We start from the raw sequence: 22,916 nt of genomic DNA on the forward strand, positions 1-22,916 counted from the left end.
ATACTTGTGAAATAACTCACTGAATGAATATATTAGGTTGAACCTTATGAGACTAATTTTTTAAGGTTAGAGCAGTCAGATGTTAGCAATCTCCTATGTTCAACAAGTACACTACTATTAACAATCATACTAATATTCAGAGAAATACATATTAAGTTATTCCTAATACTATTAATGCTAACAGTAATATTATTAATGTTTTATATAATCTCTTTCATTAAACTACAAAACTTGACTTTTTCTCTTCTTTACCTACCAGGAAACACGAAATTATCCAGAATCATACCCACAACTGCCAAGGGATGAAACAGTGGAGAACCCTCATCTCCAGAAGCACATTCTGGAATTAGCGTCCATTCTGGATGTTCGAAATGTGTTCCTTGAGAGTACCATAGATGACTATTAAAACAAAAACCCTCTGGTTGAAAAATTTTTCATTTGCCACAGATTTTACATGGTGCAGTTTTCTAATGTGATGACAGACATAGTGGTGTTACTTAGTTTTAATTTTTTAATTTAAGGCCACCATTTTAAAAAACTGAAAAAATTGTTCAAACTTTTAGGGTAACTGTTTTAAAATACAGTCTTTCAAGTCTTTTGAAAAACTCAATCTTGGAATTTTTACTTTTTAGTTTTGAGGTATGGCTGTTTACCTCCAACATCTATCGCTACATACAAATAGTCAATGTTCTCACCCTCAAAAGAGTAAATCATTTATTTTTATATAATAAGGAAAATCCAACTCTTATACTTGGACCTTAAATGTATGGATTTGGAAAATATATCGTTGTTCACAAAAATGAAACTAGCCAGCATGGACTATTAAAGATCAAGAACAGTCTTTCCATAATATTTCTTTTCATTCCAACTTAGTAGGTAGACAAATGTGTGATTCTTTGAAACATAATCAAGACAGTTTTTGAAATCATTTAATTTATTAAATACTGTCATAATTTCAGAAACTGTAGAGGATTGATTTACATCAGAGAGTTAAATCTTTGATTGGAGTCTTACGATGATAAATACCATTTGGAATGTGTGAGCCCTGTGTTATCATGAGATATGCTGGCATATTTGCTTTCTTTGTAATGGGAATGCTGGGAAAAAAAAAAAGACTTTTAAGTATTTCAGTCAAAAAAATCAGATTGTTGGTTTCATAATACAATGTTTCCACAAGGAATTCTACTTAAACTCTTAATTCATGATATCAAGTTTAAAGACTATACAGATTGAAGGCTGTGGCATATAGTACAGAGGTTATAATGTTTTTGCCTAGTTCACATTTATGAGACTTCAAAGTCAGAGATGTTATTTTAGTTGGGGGTAACTGAATTGTTATTTAACCTAAAATGGAAGCAACTTTTGCATTGACAATTTGGAAATAAGATTTTTTACAATACCTTATCTTTAATATTTTATATTCATGCACAAGTTTTTTATTATTTTAAGTAGGACTCGGTATATAATGTAAGGTTTTTTGTGTTTTTCTTCTCTGTCATCCCCTTCATGATTTCATAAGCATTAGTGATAATGTTTTGGGTTTTTTCCCCCCTTCTTTTGACAACACAGCATTCAAGTTCAGAAATCTATGAACCAAAAGCCTAATTTCTACCTAATTTGCTGTACAGGCTCACATTCTACCTCTGGCAGTCCCAGGGGAAATAAGGTGATTGCTTTTGGTGCCTCTTTCCTATGTCCTTAGGGAAATTTTACTGTAATATTTTTAACTTGGTTTTCATTTCGGGCATAGGGAATTATTTGGGTCTGAGTTATTCATATGCCTGTTCCAGTTTGTTGATTTTTCATCTAAAGTCTTGAAATTATTTTTCTTGGGTTTAGGGGACTTCGTGGCATTTTATTCATTTCTTTTTCATTATTTTTGTTTGTTCTTTTAAACATTATTTCAGAAAGCTTTAGAAAACTTATCCAAGAGGGAGATTTCCTTTGCCTAGTGGGTTGTCTTTTTTTTATAAGATAAAGACTGCTTTTCTGTTTTTTAGTACCTTTATAAACTTCATAGCTTTCCTTTCATAATGGTGTTCGCCTGGATTACAGTAATAGGCTGACCCCCTTGTTTCAGTTCCCCTGAAGTTGTGTGCCAGTAATGTACCTGACATCATGTATTTTCCTCTCTTCTGATGCTTAAAATAATATTCATCCTCCTGAGCTTTATTCTCACCTGCTTAGCATTAAGAACACTGGTCTGAGAACTAGGAGACCTGAGTTCTAATCCTGGCTTTGCTGGTAACTAGCTTTATGCCCTTTGACAAGTGTCTTCATGTTTCTGTTTTATAGTATTTTCATCTGTAAAATGAAGGCATTAGCCCAAGGTTCCATCCGGTTCTGTGGTTCTATAGTTGCAATCTTGATTCCAAAAGAATTGATTTCTCTCCCCCGCCACCTGGAAAATTGGTTTCCCTGAGTTTAGCATAGATATTTTCTTTCCTAAGTCATATTTACCTTATTTTTGTTCACGAAAATATCTGGGTCTCAGTTATTGTAGAAGCTAACCTTGTGAAGAAATTAGTGCTTTTGTGATTAGAAACATATTTGTCCAAGAACAAAGGGTCTTAGAAATCACAATGAGGGTTTAGATGATGGCATTGTTCCTTGAGCTGATAGTAGAGTAATTTCTTATTGGCAGTTAAAAATCTGAAGTGAGCCAAAGCAATCTTGGATCTTTAAGAAAAGAAAACTGTGGTAGAAAATTCTAAACCTTTGTTTCATTCATGCCTTCAAAAGAATGTGTACTGAACAACAGCTATACTCCAGATTTTGTTCTAGGCATTGGGAAGCAAATGAAATAGACTTAAAAATCCTTGTCTTCTTGAAGCTTATATTTTAGTAGAAGGAGTCAGGCAATAAAAATAACTTATGTTAGAGAGTTGTTAGTTGTATGAAGAAAGTTTAGAACACGGTAAGGGAAATGTTTTGATTGTTTTTGGGTTAAGAAGAGTGTCTGAGTGATCAGGGTCAGCCTTATTGAGATTACATTTGTGCAAACACTTCTTCTTTCTTCCTCTCTTTTTCTTTCTCTTCCTTCCTTCCTTTACTTTTTATTTATTTATACTTTATATATGCTTGAATATGTAGCATCTAATGAACTGTCCTGTACCCCTCACCAAGCTTCTATATTTTAAGACATTACTTTAAGCAAGGACAAGAAATGTAAAAGGACAATCACTCATGGGTGTTGGCAAAGAATTTCTTTCAATGTATACTCATACCCCTTTATAAATATAAAAATATTAAGCCCCTTACTTATTTAATTTTAGAATTCATAGAAATTTACACATTGGATCTAAGAACAAAACAGAGCAATGGAAAAAAGCACTTCCTTGTTTTCAAATTGCACAAACTCCCCCTGGAGATTCTGATACAGTCTCTCACCTCCCTTAAGAATCACTGCAAACAAAACAAAGTAGAGGATTGCAAGAAGTCCCTTACATACAAGACAATGTTAAGCACAATGGAATTATTTTCTCTTTATCCATATATTTCTGAAGTGGGTAAAGCAGCTATTTCCCCTATTTCTCAGAAGGCTGAGACCCGAAAACACTAGGTTTACTCATAGTGGCAGAGCTAGAACTAAAACTCAAATCTCCTAACCACAGCCCAGTCTTTCTGGTAGCTCAGGTTGCTTTCTCTAATGAACAAGAAAGAAATAATTAGATATTTCTATTTTGGCACAAAAGGATAAGGTATTTTTAAAATATATCAAATAGCGAAACCAGAAAATCAGTCAGCCCTAGCAAATTTTTATTTATTAATTATGAAAAATCCCCAGTCAGACAATTTAGTGTTGATTCTAGCCAAGATATATTTTTTTGTATCTGTGTGTGTGTTATTCTCCTAGGAAGTGGTGCTCTCGAAACCTCTCAAAGCACATAGAATTTACTGTACCCTTTATATTTTTACCAAGTTGAAATGTTTTGAAATTATAAAAGCAAAATGCAGGCTAGTCATGGCTGAAATTTTCCTAATACAGGATCTGGATTTTATTTTATTTCCTTACTTGTGGTTACTGCCCTTCATTTTCTTCTTGTAGTAGAATTCCCTGAAGCATATTAAGTGATAATTGTACTGAATTTCATTGAGGAAAAGGGAAAAGCATCCAGTCTGATTTAATCTGTCAATTTGTGGAGCTTTCTTTAGCATTCTTCTACAAATTTAATCTCTGACCTGTGAGACTTCAAAACTTCCTATCTCTTAAAAGGGGTTTGAACTCTGTTGAAAATCTTGTACTTAGTTATCCCTTGTAATCAGCCTGATACATAGAGAACATTCTGGACTGAAAATATATAGTAAGGTGCCAAGGTCAGCAAACTTGGCTACTGCCAGTGATTCAGAACCACCTCCCTACCCTAAGTGAGTAAAAAGATTTGATATGAATATGAATGGTATGAATCTCCTGGTGATATTTTGGATGTATATGTTCTGTGTGTGTTTGAAGAGTATAAAGGGTATTTACGGAGGGCTCTTTTGTTGACCTTATTTATTTGAAAATCTTATTTTATTTGTAATTGCATGTGTATATTTTTGTGATGCTAAATGCAATCTCTGTGTATACTTTTTTGTATATATGTACATATTTGTAAATATATTGTTATGTAATGATGCAGTATGTGTATATTATATACCCATACCCATTGTGGGCTGAATTTATTTAAGTTCTGTAAGGACATCATAGTGGCATTGTTCATGCTGCTGTAATTAGGTTGTGGCTGTATCTCATTCATGAGCCTCTATTTTGAGGGGCTTGTGTTTGGGTAAAATTGGCTATTTTGGAGTTGGAATTAGGATGAAAATCTTAACAGAAAGCAAGATGTTCTTAGCTTTAAAATCGCCTGCCAATTTCCATTTAAATGGATGATAAATTAGTGATATAAACCTGAAAGACCTTATTGTGTGAAACTGAGACATCAGCAGGTTCTTAAGCTATATTAGTCCTTTATTTTCTTGACCCATAGTTGGGGATTATTACTGAGTAGTATTTATATTGAGAATTAAGGGGCTGTGGAAAAAATTACTTTGATCACATTTCAAAATAGATAGGAAAATGTCCTTTAAATAGAGAAATTTGTTTGTAGTTGCAATGTCAATACCTGATACTAAATTTTAATTTGAGAAAAGTGTTTTCACTGATGTGTCTCATTTTATATCTGTCTCTGTGAGGCAGAAAACGGGGCATTAGCTAGGGGAAGGCTGTACCTAGGTGGGGTGGGATTTAATAAGGAACAGGAGATTATTAATAGTATATTTGCAGCAGCAGCTGTGATTAATTTAGTCGTCTCAGCATTTCAGACTATAGGTTTTTTTTTTATTGGAGTTGCATATCAAAGATGAGTAGGCTCATCTGAGAAAATGGTTCCAGTGAATAAAATGCCTCCAGTTGTATTTCTTTGTCTCTATGAGACCACTTGTGTTCTGCAAATTGATAATATTCACACATGAAATAGCAATTCTTAATATTTAGGTGCATGGCATGCTATAAAATCTGGGCCTCCAAACTTCTACCATAGATGATGGGTGGGGGAGGATATCCTCTTAGAGGATAGTAAATATGTGCAGTGCCAATGTGTGAACATGGAATATCACAGAGTATCAATGTTCAGTCTCTCCTATCTTCACCTGGCATGTGTATTTGCATGGACGAGTGTAGGAGATCTTTAGTATACACTTGAATACATTCACCTCAAAAATTACATAGAGGTCATTTCTGCATGATGAAATATAATTGCAAAACAACTGTTTACCCCATTATTTTTCAGATGATTACATCTGAGTGATACAATATTAAATTATCGTAAATAGAGGTGTTTGAGTCAGAAGTCGCTTTTACCACCCAACAAATGTCATGTTTGCCGCTTCATTTTATTTTTAATAAGGAGCCAACTATTCATAACACCTCTCAATTACTATTAAATTTAAAATAAAGTTATAATGGCCTTTTTTAATATTAAAATTTGGTAATGTACTATTTCTGAAAAATCAGTGAAAATGTGACATTCTTTTGTTATTGTAACTAAATCACTTACTGCAATTGGAGAGTAGCAGAGCAGATGTTATGCTGTTTAAAATTCATAGATCTGACTCAGGCTCAGTGTGGACATTAATTTGAGAAAGGAGCAGCAATAAGAAGTGCAGTAGAGAGATTGACATTGTGAATATGACCTCTGTTTCAAACAGATGTAAATACAATAACTTTGTAGTTAAGTAAGGTAAGAATTGCTTAGAAAACCAAGCCTATTCCCCCATTCTGTACTCTTAGACATTGATACTTTATTCCTATTCATGCAGCACCTCCTAGTCTTTTCTGGACACTGTGACCACTTTACCTTAAAAAAAAGAAAAAAAAAAAGGCAATTCATCTTCCTCAAAATAAAATTTCAGGACACGGTATTACACGGTGTTCCAGCTTCACTGAATTTTTGGACAGAGACTTACTAAGCATGCCTTGTGTTTAAGGAAAAATAATTGATGTGTGAATGGAATCAATCGCCTATTGAAGGGAAGGGTGTCAGGATAATGTAGTGGGACATACCCTTAAATTGGGTAAAGATAAGCATATGAAATTAAGTGTAACTGATTTGTTGGTGCCATAGAAATATTTCCTTTGGAAGTCTGTAAATATGAGATGTTTTCTTAAGCTAAAATTGGTATTTTTCACTTACTAGATTGGTGTAACTTTTGACAATTCCATTTCTGTGTAACACTGTTAATCACTGAAGCACCATTTTTTAATTTTAAAACGTTTTTTGTTAATTTCTTTTGCGTCTTCTTTAAAAGTTATCAAATCTAAGCAGTGTGTTTTTTTTTAAAACATTATTTGAACAGTAGATTCAATTTTTTAATAATTTAAAGTATATTTTATTAATTCTGTACTCCAGATTCACTTAAGCCTAAATTTGGTCATAAAACATAGTACATATTAGGAATATTTTCCTATTTTGGTGAACATTTCCAGTCTATATCCTAAGACAATCATCTTTTTAGGTGTAGTATTGTTTATTGAGACATTGGTAATTTCAGGGTTCAGAGTTTTACTCTTCTAATAGGCTTATGGAATGAAAGTTAATTGAGTGATCCTATCATGTTCAGAATGAGATAGGGAATTACAGCTAGCCTTCATATAGGTTTGCAGTAAATGGTATTTAAACTTTTATATCACTAATATTATTTTCTCTTTTGAAGCTTTTGTGAATATCCACTTGTCTATGATGAAAATTAAGATTTGTTAACATTAAAATTTGACCCATAAGTTTTCTCAAACATCAAATCACTATGATCAACCATTGTAAAATGTGAAATGATAATCCCAAAATAAATACTTCCAAACCATAGAAAAATAACCGCTGCATTATTAAAAAATTTTATTCCTACCCTCCTTTGCAGGTTATGATTTTTCCTAATTTATATGTTGTGATGCATTTAAAATCTGCAGGAAAAAAAATTGCTTAGAGTGTTTTAGGACAATAAGAATTTTTATTATTTCCTGAAGAATTAGGGTTTTTTTTTTTTTTAAGCTCTTGGTTATCTTATAAAAAATAACTCTCGATGGCTCAGTAAAATATTTTAGGACTTCATGTTCATAGCTTTTTATAGTATTGGATTACATTCCTTTTGCCACATAGACCATATGGCTAGTTCTCCAATGATTTGTTTGTTTGTTTTCAATAAGCCTTGCTGTTCAACAATCAGAGTCTTATATTTTGGAGACTTCTTCCAGTTGAGGTAGACAGGACTTAAATATTAGGAAAGCCAGATACAATGTCCTAACATTTTCACAGTATAACTTACAAGTGAAGGAAATTATCCAAATAGGTTATCTTCATTGTGTAGCACCAATATGAATAGTAATTCCATTAAATGTTGAATCATATGAAGCAGTTATAAATCATTTCTTACTTTGCTCTAAAAATTATTGTCATTTCAGGCCACATTTATTCTTTTCTCTGGGCAGTTTCCATTGTAAGGTTGAATATCCTTTTTCTTTATTCAAATCATCACTAAAGGTTAAGCTAATCACATAGGAGTTAAAATAAATTATGTTTGATCTTTTTCCCTGGAAATAATGGTGAACCTCTTGTCTATATTATGGATATTAGGCATAAATGCACTTGTTTCAATCATAGCAGAACCATTTGGAGAATACAATTACTTGATTTTGTAGTGGTGTGAAATACTTTTTAAAAATTGTGCTCATCTGTAACTGAAATGTTATAGAATTGTAACACTATAGAGAATATAGAGTTATATTAATTAGCTCTCCTCAAGAGATTGAAGCACAATAATTTTCATGTAACAGTTCTTATCCAAGTGCTGCTAATCTTTGTGCAAATAATGAAGCTATATGGTTGCCTATCTAGCTATTCACAAATCACTGTAATCCTTGAGACGTAGTCTTGTTGCTCATTTGTACTAAATTTTGGGTATTGTGGGTTAATATTTTAGATCAAAATCTGTCAACTCAGCTCTGTGAGACAGCAAACCATTTGGATTCATTTTATGTTTTATATGTGTTATCAGTAGAATAAATTTTGAAGGGGCTATTTACTACCAATGACTAAAGGGGAAAATTATATTGTCAATGTCATTTGACTTGAACATTTGTGGTATTGTGAAAGTCTATTTGTTGTGTTTCTGAATTGCTTAAGCCATACATACTCCTAAGGATGTTTTCCTGTCGTGTTCCTTTTCAGCAGCCTTTTTCTGCTTTGTCTGTTATGGTTAATACTTCATAGATTTTAGAAACTGAGAAGTTACTGAAACATTTTATTTTCTTGAGTTCATCACTTTCAACTCTTGTATGATGTGTGATTTGTCATAAAGGATAGCAAGCCTTTCACTGAACTACTTCACTAAATGAATTTCATAGTAAAAACACTGTGATTCTGCAGAGTGGATTCAGTAGGCCCTTCTTTGCAACGTTTTTGTCTATTACTGTGCCTACCACCTTTAGGGCACTAATGGTAGAGGATGGAAAGTTGAACGTTTTGATGTTTATTGAATAACAAGATTACAGAAAATTTGATTTTTGTTGTCTGTATTGAAAACATTTTTGCATTGATAAATGTTCTCTAGGAATGTGACTACATTCATCAGGTGTGAACTCTTGTAAATGAATTTTGTATCTTGAATCCACGTGTATATTAAGTGTATCATCAATATAAAAATAAACATTATTTGCTTAACGTTTTTGGTACTTCTTCAGAATCGCTGACAACGTAAGTAAGCAAACCCTAAACTGTTAGGGTTTGCTTCTTCCAGATAATACCTGAGACACTTCCGACTCTCGGGGTCCTAGCTTCCATGCTTATTCTTCTAGTTGGTAAATTTCTTCTAAGTTCTAATCTTGGTGTTTTCCCTGCCCATCTCGCCGTGCTCAAAAACTGCCATACTCAGAGGGAAGATCGTTTGGGAGGATGGGTGGAAGCTGCTGACCCTCTGGCTGTTTTTAGGTGCTGGGCAAGAACAAGAGTGACTTCAGTGCGGAATGTCTGGCTTGGTTGGCACTGAAGGGTCCATGGACCCGATGTAGGCTAATTTGCAGTGTAACTTTGAACAAGAGCAGTTTTACCTCTTTGGAGTTTGTTCACCTGTCGCAAGGTGGAGGCCCACTAGATTATGAATGTAGTGGAATGCCATTAGCTCGTTCATGAAATGCGGTATGTCGGAGTGCATCGTGTAAGGGTGGGATTCTGGGAACTTCTTTCAGTGTGTGTCCTGGGTTGCGGTATAAAACCTAACCTGCAACGGGTCATAAGCATCAAAGTCCAAACTAGTCACAGAGCGCGAAGACCTAGTTCTGGTTTCTGAAGCCGCAGGGTTCTGTGAGGAGGGAGGCAGGGCCTTGCGGTGATCACGTACGACTACAGGTGGGCAAGACTGCGGGGCAGGGCACGCTGGGGCCGGGAAGCGGGAAGCGGGAAGCGGAACGGACACTCGCCCCGCTCGGCTCAGCCCCGGCCTTGGGGCTCTAGAGCGCCCGACGCACGCGGGTCCCACCGCCACCAATAGGATGCTTCTCCCTGCTGCCACGAGGCTCCTCCCACTGCCCCGCTCCGCACCACCCCCTTTAAAAAAAACCCCGAACAAAGGCTTTGGCCACCCAGTCACCGTCCGCGGGCCGGGCCGCCGGCTGACGTGGCGGAGCAGCCTTAGGCGGCGGTCAGCCCCGCGCCCGCCCGCGCCCTCCGGCGACTCCAAACCAACCGCCGCCCCGACGGGCTCGCAGGCGACCGCGGCGACCGCGCGCGGGCGCATGCGCGCGGCGGATCCTCCCCGCGCTCAGCCACTTCCGGCGCGTTGGTGGAGGTGCGGTTCCGGGTCGCTGCTCCGCTCGCCGGCCGGCCGCGGGGGCTGGTGACGCGGGCCGGCGTTCGCGAGAGGTCCCGGAGGCGGGGCCCTGCCGGCTGCCGAGAGAGCGGCAGGTGCGCGGGCGGGGGCCGGAGATGCCAGCAGGCCCCTCTTCCTCTCGGTGGCCTAGGTCGGCCTCCGGAGCGGCCCGGACGGGGCGGCCCAAGACCCGAGGCGGGGGGCGGTACCGGGGTGCCGAAAGGGCGGGGGTGGGAGCAGACGGGCTGTCCGGCCTGGGAGTCTGGGGCAGGGGCTTTCAGGATCCCCCTCCCCCCTCCCCCCCCAGCGACCTTGGACAAGTCACACCTCTTTCCTGGGTCTCATGCTGTCAAGTGGGAGAGGCGTCGAGTCAGTCCCCCCTCTTCTTTGACAGTCCAGACGCGGGCGGTTCAAGAGTGAGCCTGAGCGAGTGGGGCCCAGACCCCCGAGGCAGGTACCTGCCTCACCCTGGGCGTTAGCCAGTTTCTTTCACCCAGTGTAGCCTTTCTTTTTCTCAGCGACGCTCTCAGTGCGAGTCAAGGAAGGCTCTGACTAGACAGCCCGGGTCTGGCCAGGTAAACAAACCATGTGTGACTGGTCAGAACCAACTGAGATTAAATACTGGCCCCGGGGGAAGCCGTGGTTTCGTTCCAAGTTGTGTTTGCTTTGGGGCTTCCAAAGTGAAGTGAATTTAGGCACCGATGAGAGATTGCTCTTCTTTGTACCTGCTAGTGAAGCTCTTTAGCAGATCACAAGCGCAAAGGAGAAGGTAGCCAGCCCACTGAGGTTTGTGGCAGTGATAGATTCTCCCCTGTCTTCCGGTTAACTCTCCCTCTCTCCTCTTGCATTTACCCCCAACATTTTGGCCTTACGCTTGAAAGGAAATACCCAATGCATTGTATCTTTGTTTTCATGCAGGACAGAATGCTTTGATCTCCAAGCTGTTTTAAATCTGGTAGATAAGCCAGGTGAGTAGGTGGTTTGCAGACATTGAAGAATTGTACAGGCTTAAATGGACCATATGGAGTGGTAAGAAGTCATTTTGTAGATCTCAGAGCGGAACTTAGGTGCCCTCCGCAGCACATGGTAACTTAAGGTTGGAACCAGAATACTAGGGTTTCATACAACACCGGGAGAAAAAGATGTTTGAATCTCGTGTTGAATATCACATAAAACATTCTGAAGATAAAACTGAGTTCAGGTCATTTTAATCACCCTTAAAAGAAAACTGTGCAGCGTTTCCAGGACATGTTTAAGGGTATCTGGTGCTTAAATAGGGTAGTTGCCTGGCTTGCCTGTTTTTTCTAGGTTGTCAGCTTTTTCTAGTTGACAGCTGTTGGCAAACCATCCTAGATTATTGCACCTTTATCCCACTATTGAGTTACATATTTTTGTCTTCATCTTACCAAAAAAAAAAAAAAGAAAGAAAGAAAAAGTAAACTGTAGTTAATATTGGGGGCAGGGTCCCAAACCATCATGTGATGTTAATGTGTACCCTGGGAAATTTTACTAAATGTGTTATATGCCATAGCCAATGTGGCATGATAAAAAATCAGGACTTGTGAGTCAGAGTCCAGGGCTCAAATACCAGCCCTGCCACTTAAGCACACACTCTGGCAGATTACCTCATCTCCTCGAGACTGGATCTTCTTATCTGTTTATGCATGTGAAGCATCTGAGTGTTTTTTAAATGTTTAGCAATTGTGTTCTATTAAATGTACATGTAAAATTAAGAAACTTAATTTTGAAACCTGAAGCTTAACACAGCAACTCAGTGGTGAAACCTCTGCTGTGTTTAACTTAGCCCTCTCTCATCTGATTTATAGATACTGTGTTCCATAAACCCTTGGCCCACATTTAAGTGGGAATGCAGCTATCTTGGATGTCTGGAACCTTTTAGGCACCAGTCTCTGAAGTCTTGGTTGCTGGCCTAAGGACTAGACTACTGGTTTGGTTCACAAGCTGGTCATCTGTGCAGGATAGCCACACAGCAAAAAAATGTTTGCAAAACTAAAGAAGAAAATTGCAGAAGAGACTGCTGTGTCCCAGAGGCCAGGAGGTGCTACTAGGATCCCACGGTCAGTGAGCAAGGAGTCGGTTGCCTCTATGGGAGCTGACTCAGGAGATGACTTTGTAAGTATATTCTCTAGTTTTTAATATTTGGTACAGTCTTGATATATTTTTTAAATAATACTTCGGAGAATATTTTCAATAATTATTTTCTTTTAAAATTGAAAGATTATCTGGGGCTTATATTTTATTCTTCTTAATTTAAGGTGCTTTTTTTCCCCTATTTTTTTGGGAGTCCTTTTTCATAGTCTTTACATTATCCTCTTGTATCCTTTTTACACCTTGTGCATCATCTTTTATATTTCATTTCTCAAAAAGCCTTGGCCTGTTATTTCTGCAGACAGATATACTTTAAGATATTGTGGCCCAACATGGTCTGGGAGTTAGTCAGAGTGCACTATTTTACTGGGAAAGTTGATGAAAAGATGACACCGATGACTGCAATATGTCCCTTATTTGTAAAGGACCTTTGTGTTTGGAAAGATTTCAGAAAAGTGGAGATGCTGTTGTGTCAGGTTAGATGTGATGCCTTAGGATTAAAAGTGTGTCTTTGGCATAGGACAGGATCCTCTCAAAGTCCGATATCTTTTTTAAAAAATGATTTATTAAAAAAAATGATTTAGAATTCTTGATATATGTAAAGGAATGTATGTAATATAAATGTAAAGTATAAAGCATAAAAATAAAATGAGCAGGGATTCCTGGGTGGCGCAGTGGTTTGGCGCCTGCCTTTGGCCCAGGGCGCGATCCTGGGGACCCGGGATCGAATCCCACATCGGGCTCCCAGTGCATGGAGCCTGCTTCTCCCTCTGCCTGTGTCTCTGCCTCTCTCTCTCTCTGTGACTATCATAAATAAATAAAAAATAAAAATAATAAATAAATAAATAAATAAAATGAACACTTGTTAATATGTCACCTTCCAAAGAACTAGAACATTATGGATACTGTTGAAACCACTTGTATGCTCCTGCCCAGGTCACTTTCTTCCTACCTGCCCTCCAGATAAATTTTGTATTGATCATTCTCTTGATTTTTAAAATATTTTCCCAGATATGTATATATTTGTAAGCAATTTATTGTTTAATGTTACTTATTTGTGCACTTCATAAAAATGGTATTCCATAGTTTTCTTAAACTTTTTTTTTTCTCTTAATTCACCATATTTCCGGAATGCATCTGTGTTCCATGAAGCTGCGATTCATTTGTTTTTACTGCTAAGATTCCAGCATTTAACAAGGCCACAATATATCTCTGTCTTTTCCTGATGTTAGACACTTGAGCTGTCTCCATGGTCAGATGAGTGTCTTCCTCCTTTCTTGTACTACCTCTCCTGGGTCAGATTACATGGCAGAAGCTATTAGGTTATTGGGATGGAACAATAAGATGACCAGATCTAAATCATTGGCTGCTATATTTAACAGGAAATATAATGTACATTTGATCCCCAGGCTGAAGGATATAGTTTCAGTGCTGAGTTCTGTGGCAGAAGTACCCGCTTTGCCTTCATGATGACATGCTAAATGAAGTCTCTCATCTTGAATGTATTCCAGATATAGATAGTGGTGTGAATTCAGGAACTATTTTCTTTTGAGACTTCTAAAGTAAAATACTTGGACTTACTGTTTATACATTCTAATCTTCACTCCCTAGCTCCACACCTGTATATCCCATTGCATATATTTCTCTAACCAGATGTTTTTCCTTTAGTGTCTCAAATTCTAAAATGAACAAATGAGGGATCCCTGGGTGGCGCAGCGGTTTAGCGCCTGCCTTTGGCCCAGGGCACGATCCTGGAGACCCGGGATCGAATCCCACGTCGGGCTCCCGGTGCATGGAGCCTGCTTCTCCCTCTGCCTGTGTCTCTGCCTCTCTCTCTCTCTCTGTGTGACTATCATAAATAAATAAAAAATTAAAAAAAAAAAAATAAAAAAAAAATAAAATGAACAAATGAAATGCAGTAGAGAGTAGTAGTTAGGAACTCAGTCAGGCTAAGGATCAGACATGGATTTGATTCCCAGCTTCATTGTTATTATGTGACTTGGGGAAAATTCATTTTCTATGCCACATCTGTAAAATGGGGTTAGGAACTATATTAAAGTATGTGTGTCCCCAAGGTTCACCCTAAGGTTCAGTTATTTACTAAGTGAATTCACAAGACTCAGGATGATTTACTAACTGTTAGTATAATCAGTGGCAAGGTATAATCAGCAAAGGGAAAAGGTGCATGAGGCAAACTGGAGAAAATCAGGTGCAAACTTCTAAGAGTCCTCTCCCCCTGGAGTAACATATGACACTCTTAATTCCCCCAGCAATGCGTTGTGACCATGCATACCACCATTTATTCCAATACCATGTACACACATACACAGTTTATCTGTTTAGCATCTCCTAGTGCCATCACATTGGGGAAGGAGATAGTGTTGCTCCTGCTTTACAGGTAGAGAAGCTAGGACCCAGGTATGTTAAGAAGCTCTTCAGTGATCACGATTAAGGTATAACGAAACCTAAAACAAGAGTTTTGATTTCTGGTTCAGTACTGGGATCTCACATTTGCTGAAAACCTATGTGTGAATATGACCTCTTGTCTATTTCAACAGGCTTCCGATGGAAGCAGCTCCAGAGAAGATCTTTCATCCCAGCTTTTGAGAAGAAATGAACAGATACGGAAATTAGAAGCCAGACTTTCTGGTATGTCTAAGAACTCATAAAAAGCAAGCAAAGAAAACTTGCCTTGGCTGACCCTCTCTCTATATCTAATAGCCATATTAGATAATATGTAATAGCCGTAGTATAACTTTAGAGTTGTATTGACATATTTTGACATATTTCTTAGTCAGAAGGGAGCAATTTGTACACTCTATTCCCTCCTTTTGTTAGTGTACTGAATAGTTTAAATTCAAAACTGAGTTTTAAAGTTAAAAAACCAACTTAGGTGTTTCTGCTCCTGAGGTTTCTAGCCATGGATATAAAAGGTATTAAAATATATATATATAGACTAGATTTGACAGTCTTTCACCTGTTAGCATAGCTTTCAGGTGGAGAAGGGTAGGAGGTAGTATTTACAGGGAATGGCCAACAGATTCTTCAACACCATAGAGGGTTGCCACTTGCTACAACTACATATCAACTGTGTAAGTGTCCTTCTGGGTCTTTAGACCACTTTCCAATGATATTCAGCACCTGTATAGAAGCTGTAACTCTCATTCTGTCTTTTGTGTGCAGTTTACAATTTACACAACTTCCTTTGTATCCTTTCCCTGAGCAGGGCATGTTTGTGATAGAGTTGTAAGTTCTTATTTTGGTTTCTGCCAGTGGATATATTCTGAAAGTTTCATCCTGTGAAGTGGTCAATGGCTTCTGTGTTTCTTTTTGTCCTTTGGCCTTATGCACATTTTATTGGAGTGAAAGCAATATATTACAAAATCTATCAAATTATATGTGAAATATTTGTGTTTGGGAGGTTATCAAAGGTGCGTAGTATAGCTCCCAGCTCCCAGTTAGTCCATTATCTTCTTTTGTCCTCACTATAGCCTTATCAGGGTTAGCAAGGTTAAGGTCACACATGTAGTAGTAGGTGGGGGAGCTGATCCAAACCCAGACTTGCTTGTGAAAGTCCATACTCTTTTATCTGCAGTCTTCTTTAAATTCAGTTGTTATAATCCTGTTATACTTACTTGTAAATAGTATCAGGAACAGCAGTGAAATAACTTTACATTTGTCTAATGTTGGGGAGAAAGCTGTGAAATACTACGTGCCTTCCCTAATACAGATGGAAGAATAGTTTGGGTTTGACTTTGGAGAAGGGACAGGGCCAAGAACAGACACTTACTAAACCCAGTTATGTCCCTTATGTCCCAATACCTCTTATTGAACATTATGTGTCAGGTGCTTCTAATATGGAGAACACCTAGGTTATTGTCTAATTAGGACATATGAAACAGTTTACCAATTGCATTTTGAGGTAGGTACAGTTAATACCATCATTTGCTAAGTAAAGAAACAAAAGGATCAATAATTTGCTTGGTCTCTCAGCTATGGACTGACAGAGCTTTGATTTGGCCCAAGCCTGCCTACTTTTCCACTATACCATACTATCTTCTTTGGCCACTCAGGTAATTAGTTCTGACTTTCACCTTTAATATGGCATGGGAAGCCCAGTTTCCATTTAGAAAAGAAGCTGCTTTTTCTAGAGAATCAAGTACTTTCACAGTAAAGACTATCCTTTGGTAAGGTATTTGCTATTGCCTCAACCACTGTTAACTCAGTTGTGTGGACTGTGAGCTGTTGAGTGAATTCCCTTTGCTCTATCCTATTGCTAATACTGGCAGGGGAAGTGAAAACTGAGATTTGAAATTAAGTAATGAGCAGGGCAATTTTGATGACCAGACCAGGCCCAATTCTTGCTGTCTATCCAGGCTAAAAAAATCTGCCTGTTTGTATTCACCATTTACACTGTGGATGGTTTGTACTATACCTGTTTGCCTGTGTTGTTCATTGTTAATGGGAGGCTGTCTGCCTAGCTTTCCTTAACAGCAATGGTTTTCGGGTTGAGAAAATCATCATCATTTTCACTCATTTTTTTGTTTAATTAACTTCCTTTCCTGATGTTTGTCCATTCCTGGTATGTGCGTCACCCTCCTCACCCAAGACTATGCTGAACAGGTCCGAAACTTGCAGAAGATAAAAGAGAAGCTTGAAATTGCGTTAGAAAAACACCAGGATTGTACGTATTTTTTTCCTGCTTTTTCTCAATCTTTTCAGGGTTTACTTTTTTTAATGAAACAATAGCGTATGGTTAAGTTTGTCCTTCATCATAGCTCAAATCTTTGTAAGTGTACTATCAGGGTGATATATAATGTTTGTCTGATATTTATAAGCATATAGTTCCTATTTATGTTGTGTTATGGGCATGCTTCTTTGGAGAAGGTCGTTATGTGTATCAGCTTGTCTTCATCCAGTTGACCAGTTCATTGGCTGCCCTTAGATTTTAGTAAAATCATGTGCCTGGCCCTTAGACCTAGATTAGGAGACTGGTTCTATCCATAGCTTCATGCTTCTACATTCAGTAATGGGAGGAAATCTTTAGCTGTCATCACTCCTCCAGCAATAGAACATATATTTTACTTAGTCTATCCTAACTCATATATTCTCCTTTGGATTCAGTCCAAGAAAAATGCTAACAGAAGTAGAAAGTTATTTTCTGTTGATATAATATATACTAAAAAAAAAATTTTTAAGGGAAACAAAGTGAAAGATTTTTTTGTTTTGCCTAGTTTTGAGTTTTATTTTTAATTCCGATAAAGTGATAGTAACCATCACTTAGCAACAGCATTAGCATCTTCTAGCAATCTCCCTAACTTATTATACCATTGAAAAAGCTACGTTTTGGCATCTTCCTAAATGTATATACTTGCTTATTACAAAAACAAAACAAGAGAAAGCGAAAAAACAACTGTGGTCTATTACTAAGCCCAAAAGATTCTGGGAAAGTTGAGATGGATCAGGTTTCTCCCAGTTTCATTATCCACTTATGCGACCTTGATCTTTTTTGCTAGGTGACAATTGTAAAGTAATCACATGGGCTATTTGTCATGCCGTTTCTGAAATATTTCCATATCTCAAATAGAGCCTCTTTGTTAACAGCTTCCATGCGGAAATTTCAAGAGCAGAATGAGACATTCCAAGCCAACAGAGCCAAAATGGCAGAAGGACTGGCTTTGGCATTAGCCAGAAAGGACCAGGTATTTTATATGTGACGCCCAAGACTGGTGGAAAGATTTCACTTAGTGACATGATTTCAAAAATCATGATATAAACCTTGTAGGAAACATTTACAGCTCAGGAGAAAAGGAATGCTATATATAATTTACAGTTGTAATCATGAAGAATGTGAGAGTATCATCCTGTTACACCGTATAACTTTGTAAAAGGGAGAAGGGAATTCATGTGTCCTAAACTGGTAGCATATCCCAAGAGAAGGAAAACAATCTCTGTACTCTAAAAACTTGTCTCAAGGCCTAGACCCCAAACACTTGCCTTTTAGAGTGGAGAATGCTATCAAGCTAGATAGCTTCTATGATGTACAGATTTCTTACAATCTCTGTTCCCCAGTGTCTTCAACCCCAGTGAGTTAGACAGAAATTAACTCCTGTAATCCCATTAGAACCATCCATTGACAGATGCTGAATGAATAACAATAAGAAAGGAAAAGAGTACTATTACCATTATAATAATTATGAAGTATGTTTCATTCTGTGGCATTTTAAATTTAAGATAAACATCAAGATATTATAATGATAATCTTGATTTATTAAGACAGGATCAATATAGTATGTTTCACTTAAGAAAATATATAATTCATCTACAGTAGGTGTATAGGTGGTTTTTAGAGTAGTATTAGTTACCTAAGACATTTGCTAGCCAGAAAAAGACATTATTCACCAATACTTAGTGGATAACTATGATATAAATGTATACAAATGAATATATCATCTAAAATTGGTGGATTCTGATTGTAGGCACTTGGAATATGGCTTTTTGTACCAATGGTTATTTTTCCTCCCGTTCTGTGATTGGTGAATGAATCCTTTTTCCTTTAACTTATACCAGACAGTGTAAAGCATATTGGTAAAATCAAGACAAGCAGGAAAATAATTATCAGGGGCTGGTGAAGACTGTCTCCCTCATCTTCAGTGAATTAATTTTTAAATATCAATTATAGAGTTACCAACTCAGCTGGTCCCAGCTACCCACTCCCAAGAAATAATAATAGCATTCATGGAAAAACACTATGAAATAAAGTGAAAAGCTGCATCAGAATACCACATTATAGCTTTACTGGGTCCTCTACTTAATAAAAATCCACAGGCTTATATCTGTGTTCTAGAATTTTTTATAAAATTCATTTTCTTCTCCTTTTAGGATTCTTGGCTCTCTACTAAGCCAACTTTATGGGGTTTTTATTTGTTATTTTGGTTGGTTGCTTGCTTGCTTTACAGGGGGAGTTAGGTTGTTTTGATTTCTGAAAACCTTATATTACTGATACTCTTCCCTGGAAACTATACTTTTTTGTTGTTTTGTTTTAGGAATGGTCAGAAAAAATGGATCAGCTTGAAAAGGTTAGTTCATCTTTTATATTTATCTCAGTTTGAATGTCAGCCTCTCCTCAGGGCTCGGACAGTGGTTTATGCAGTACCCAGTATACAGATTGCTCTACCACCTCTTAAACTCAGGGTGCCAGTTGATTAGACACTGACTTGAAAATCTCACGTGTTTCCCCCCCCCCCTTTTTTTTTAAGATTTTATTTATTTATTCATGAGAGACACAGAGAGAAAGGCAGAGACACAGGCAGAGGAGAAGCAGGCTCTCTGCAGGGAGCCCGATGTGGGACTCAATCCCAGGACTCCAGGATCATGCCCTGGGCCAAAGGCAGACGCTCAACCACTGAGCCACCCAGCGGTCCCATGTTTCCCTTTCTTGATGGGCATGCTGGATGTCTTTTGTGTGCCCCTCCCAAAATCCTCTTCACCACTCTCTTACCTTTCTCTATGTACCTGGAGGCTGATGGAAACTGTATCAGCAGGACTCCATTGCCCTCTGGTTCTGGACTGGGTTCTGCCAGTGGAGAACTCCCAAGGAACTATGGGTGGAAGGAGAGTGTGGTTAGGATTCCTCCAGCCTTCTCCACGTGGGATCCCTTCAAGTTAGTTGTATCCCATGGCCGAAGGTCAGTTTTAGTGGATATTCCTGGGTTTCTTATAACCGCTACATCCCTCTACCCCTTCATACCCAATTGATACTAGCACATTATCTCTTTGTGTTTTCTTACCCACCCACAGCTTTGAAAAGTCCCTTTAGTAAACTTCTCAGAATACCCAATTTGAGACTGCCATCTGTTTCCTGCTGGGACCCTAATTGGCACTGTGGTAATGTTAGGAATACTTTTTAAGGAAGCAGTCGGGAAGGAGGGCATTTTTCAAGGCTTAACATTGAGCAGATAAGAGCGTTTCTTGGCTAAACACAGATGAGGAAAATTGATTACTCTAGTACCATAGCTTGTGTAACACTGTGTAGGTGCTTAATGTAATTTATTCCTGGCTCCTAGACATGAACAGGAAGATGAAATTTCAGGCCTATAGTTAGAAAAACATTTTAATTTAAAAGTCAGCTACCTCGGGCAGCTCTGGTGGCTCAACGGTTTAACGCCGCTTTCAGCCCAGGGCCTGATCCTGGAGACCTGGGATTGAGTCCCACATCAGGCCCCCTGCATGGAGCCTGCTTCTTCTTCTTTTTTTTTTTTTTTAATAATAAATTTATTTTTTATTGGTGTTCAATTTACCAACATACAGAATAACACCCAGTGCTCATCCCATCAAGTGCCCCCCTCAGTGCCCGTCACCCATTCACCCCCACCCCCCGCCCTCCTCCCCTTCCATCACCCCTAGTTCGTTTCCCAGAGTTAGGTGGAGACTGCTTCTGACTCTGCCTGTGTCTCTGCCTCTCTCTGTGTGTGTTTCTCATGAATAAATAAATAAAATCTTTTTTAAAAAATAAAAAAGTCAACTACCGCAGCTCAAATTATATGCTGCTATCTAATTCATTTTCTGTTTTCATCAAATACTCCTAAATTACTTTTTATAGTAGAAAAATTATTTCTTAGATTGATATATATATGCAGTCTCAAAATATATTTACTGTTCATTTTATTAAACAGATGAACTTTATTGTTGCTGCATTCTTGGGCTAAAACTCCAGGTTAAACCAATTCTCTCTGTGCATGCTGTAGAAATCTGATTATCAAGCTGTTACAGAATGCTTCAACATATTTATGTAAGGAAAGAATTATAGAAAAGTCAAACTATCTCCCAAAGAAACTTGTGTTTAAAAAATCTGAACATGGTATTAATGCTGGTCTTCTTAAATATGGAGATATGGGTTGGGTTAAAGTTTTCTTTTCTTAAACTTAAGATTGTAGCAGTTGAAATTCTCATTGAACTGTTTTTTATCTTTTAAAATTACAGTGAAGGGGGATACATACAGGGCTGAAATAAAGCCTACTTCAGTGCACTAAGGCCATCCCCTCTCGCACCCCTGCCCAGAGGAGGGACTGGGACGTATTTTAGACTCAGAAAGAACAGTGAGAATCTATGTAGGTCTTTGAAGCCACTGTAATTTTTGGAAATGTTATTTTTATACTGTTTTGATTTCTTTTCAATCAGAAATTGGAAACTGCAGCAGCAGAGTTTGTCCTTAAGAGAGTCTATCTTGGGAAGCTGTCATTTAGGAATTTGTAACCTGCTCACATCAGTCATGTCTAATTTTTGTTGACTTCTAACTGAAATTGCTAATTGACACCAGTTCTACTGAAATACATCTAATTTTTTCAGGGTATTTAGGCTTACTCCAGTTATTCATATTGTTCATCCAATTCAGTAGGTCACTGAGAAAAGATGTGTAAAATGAATATCTGCAATTTCTTTTTTTTTTTAAGATTTTAAAAATTTATTGATTCATGAGAGACACAGAGAGAGAGGCAGAGACATAGGCAGAGAGAGAGAAGCAGGCTCCCTGTAGGCAGCCTGATATGGGACTCAATCCCAGGACCCTGGGATCATGAACTGAGCCAAAGGCAGGTGCTCAACCACTGAGCCACCCCTGTGCCCCAATATCTGCAATTTCTAATCAAACTTAAGAACTTTATTTTTTTTTAAAGATTTTATTTATTTATCCATGAGAGAGAGAGAGAGGCAGAGACACAGGCAGAGGGAGAAGCAGGCTCCATGCAGGGAGCCCGATGTGGGACTCGATCCCAGGTCTCCAGGATTATGCCCTGGGCCAAAGGCAGATGCCCAACTGCTGAGCCACCCAGGCGTCCCAAACTTAAGAACTTTAAAGTGCCAAATAATTGTTGCTCTTATTCCCCTTATTCACAGCTGTATCATTTTAAACACATTTATTTTTTAACTTCAGGTAAGTTTTAGATAATGGCATATTGCTCACATAACCATAAAGCTTCCTGTTATCTATTATTGTCTACTGAGGAGAGTTTTTTAAAGATTTTCCTTTATTAAGAATCTGCGGGGACCCCTGACTGGCTCAGTTAGTGGAGTGAGCAGCTCTTGATCTTGGGGTCATGAGTTCAAGCCCCATGTTGAGGGTAGAGATTACTTAGAAATAAAATATTTAAAAGAAAAAGAATTCTGCTGAATAAAAATAAACATTGTGTAGATTTTAAAAAAGCATTCTTACATAATATAGATTTGAGATGTCTTTGTTGCCTGAGATGATGTCTTCTTCCTCCAAATAGGAGAAAAGGCTTCTGACAGCTCAGTTACAGGAAGTGAAGAACCAGAGTTTGAATCTTTTCCAAAGGAGGGATGAAATGGATGAATTAGAGGGGTTCCAGCAGCAAGAACTAAGTAAAGTAAAGCACATGGTGCGCATTTTATTTTCATAGCTACATATTATGTAGATGATTAATTACTCTGATTTTACTAGTCATCACTCT

The 22,916-nt window shown here is 37.9% G+C and overlaps 2 protein-coding genes and 1 long non-coding RNA gene across 17 annotated transcripts in view; 2 read left to right on the forward strand and 1 right to left on the reverse strand.

Annotated features, from left to right (window-relative positions):
• SCAI (suppressor of cancer cell invasion) overlaps nucleotides 1-9,194 on the forward strand; it is a 165,203-nt gene extending 156,009 nt beyond the window's left edge. For 4 of the 5 annotated variants that reach the window (XM_025475126.3, XM_035720783.2, XM_025475128.3 and 1 more), the window contains one exon: nucleotides 260-9,194. In XM_025475126.3, coding sequence (XP_025330911.1) covers nucleotides 260-406 — 147 coding nt within the window. In that variant the 3' untranslated portion in view covers nucleotides 407-9,194. The remainder of the gene's footprint in view (nucleotides 1-259) is intronic. The other variant, XR_007413292.1, reaches the window with a different exon arrangement.
• On the reverse strand, nucleotides 8,551-10,205 carry LOC125755852 (uncharacterized). The gene is made up of 2 exons (XR_007413293.1): nucleotides 9,581-10,205; nucleotides 8,551-9,464 (listed from the first exon to the last, which is right to left on the reverse strand). It is a non-coding gene; the product is annotated as an uncharacterized LOC125755852 (long non-coding RNA).
• A 74-nt stretch (nucleotides 10,206-10,279) lies between these two features.
• Nucleotides 10,280-22,916, forward strand: part of GOLGA1 (golgin A1) — a 48,740-nt gene continuing 36,103 nt past the window's right edge. For 5 of the 11 annotated variants that reach the window (XR_003146897.3, XR_007413291.1, XM_035720785.2 and 2 more), the window contains exons 1-8: nucleotides 10,280-10,433; nucleotides 11,257-11,306; nucleotides 12,165-12,471; nucleotides 15,006-15,096; nucleotides 17,057-17,131; nucleotides 18,052-18,149; nucleotides 19,494-19,526; nucleotides 22,716-22,844. Coding sequence is in view for 9 of the 11 variants with exons in the window: in XM_035720785.2 (XP_035576678.2) it covers nucleotides 12,337-12,471; nucleotides 15,006-15,096; nucleotides 17,057-17,131; nucleotides 18,052-18,149; nucleotides 19,494-19,526; nucleotides 22,716-22,844 (561 nt within the window). In the remaining 2 variants the exon portion in view is untranslated. Of the gene's footprint in view, nucleotides 10,914-11,102; nucleotides 11,125-11,256; nucleotides 11,307-12,164; nucleotides 12,472-15,005; nucleotides 15,097-17,056; nucleotides 17,132-18,051; nucleotides 18,150-19,493; nucleotides 19,527-22,715; nucleotides 22,845-22,916 lie in introns of those variants that run through there. The other 6 variants (XM_025475120.3, XM_049115046.1, XM_025475123.3 and 3 more) reach the window with 5 other exon arrangements.

Source organism: Canis lupus, chromosome 9, assembly GCF_003254725.2.
Source record: "Canis lupus dingo isolate Sandy chromosome 9, ASM325472v2, whole genome shotgun sequence".
NCBI lineage: Eukaryota > Metazoa > Chordata > Mammalia > Carnivora > Canidae > Canis > Canis lupus.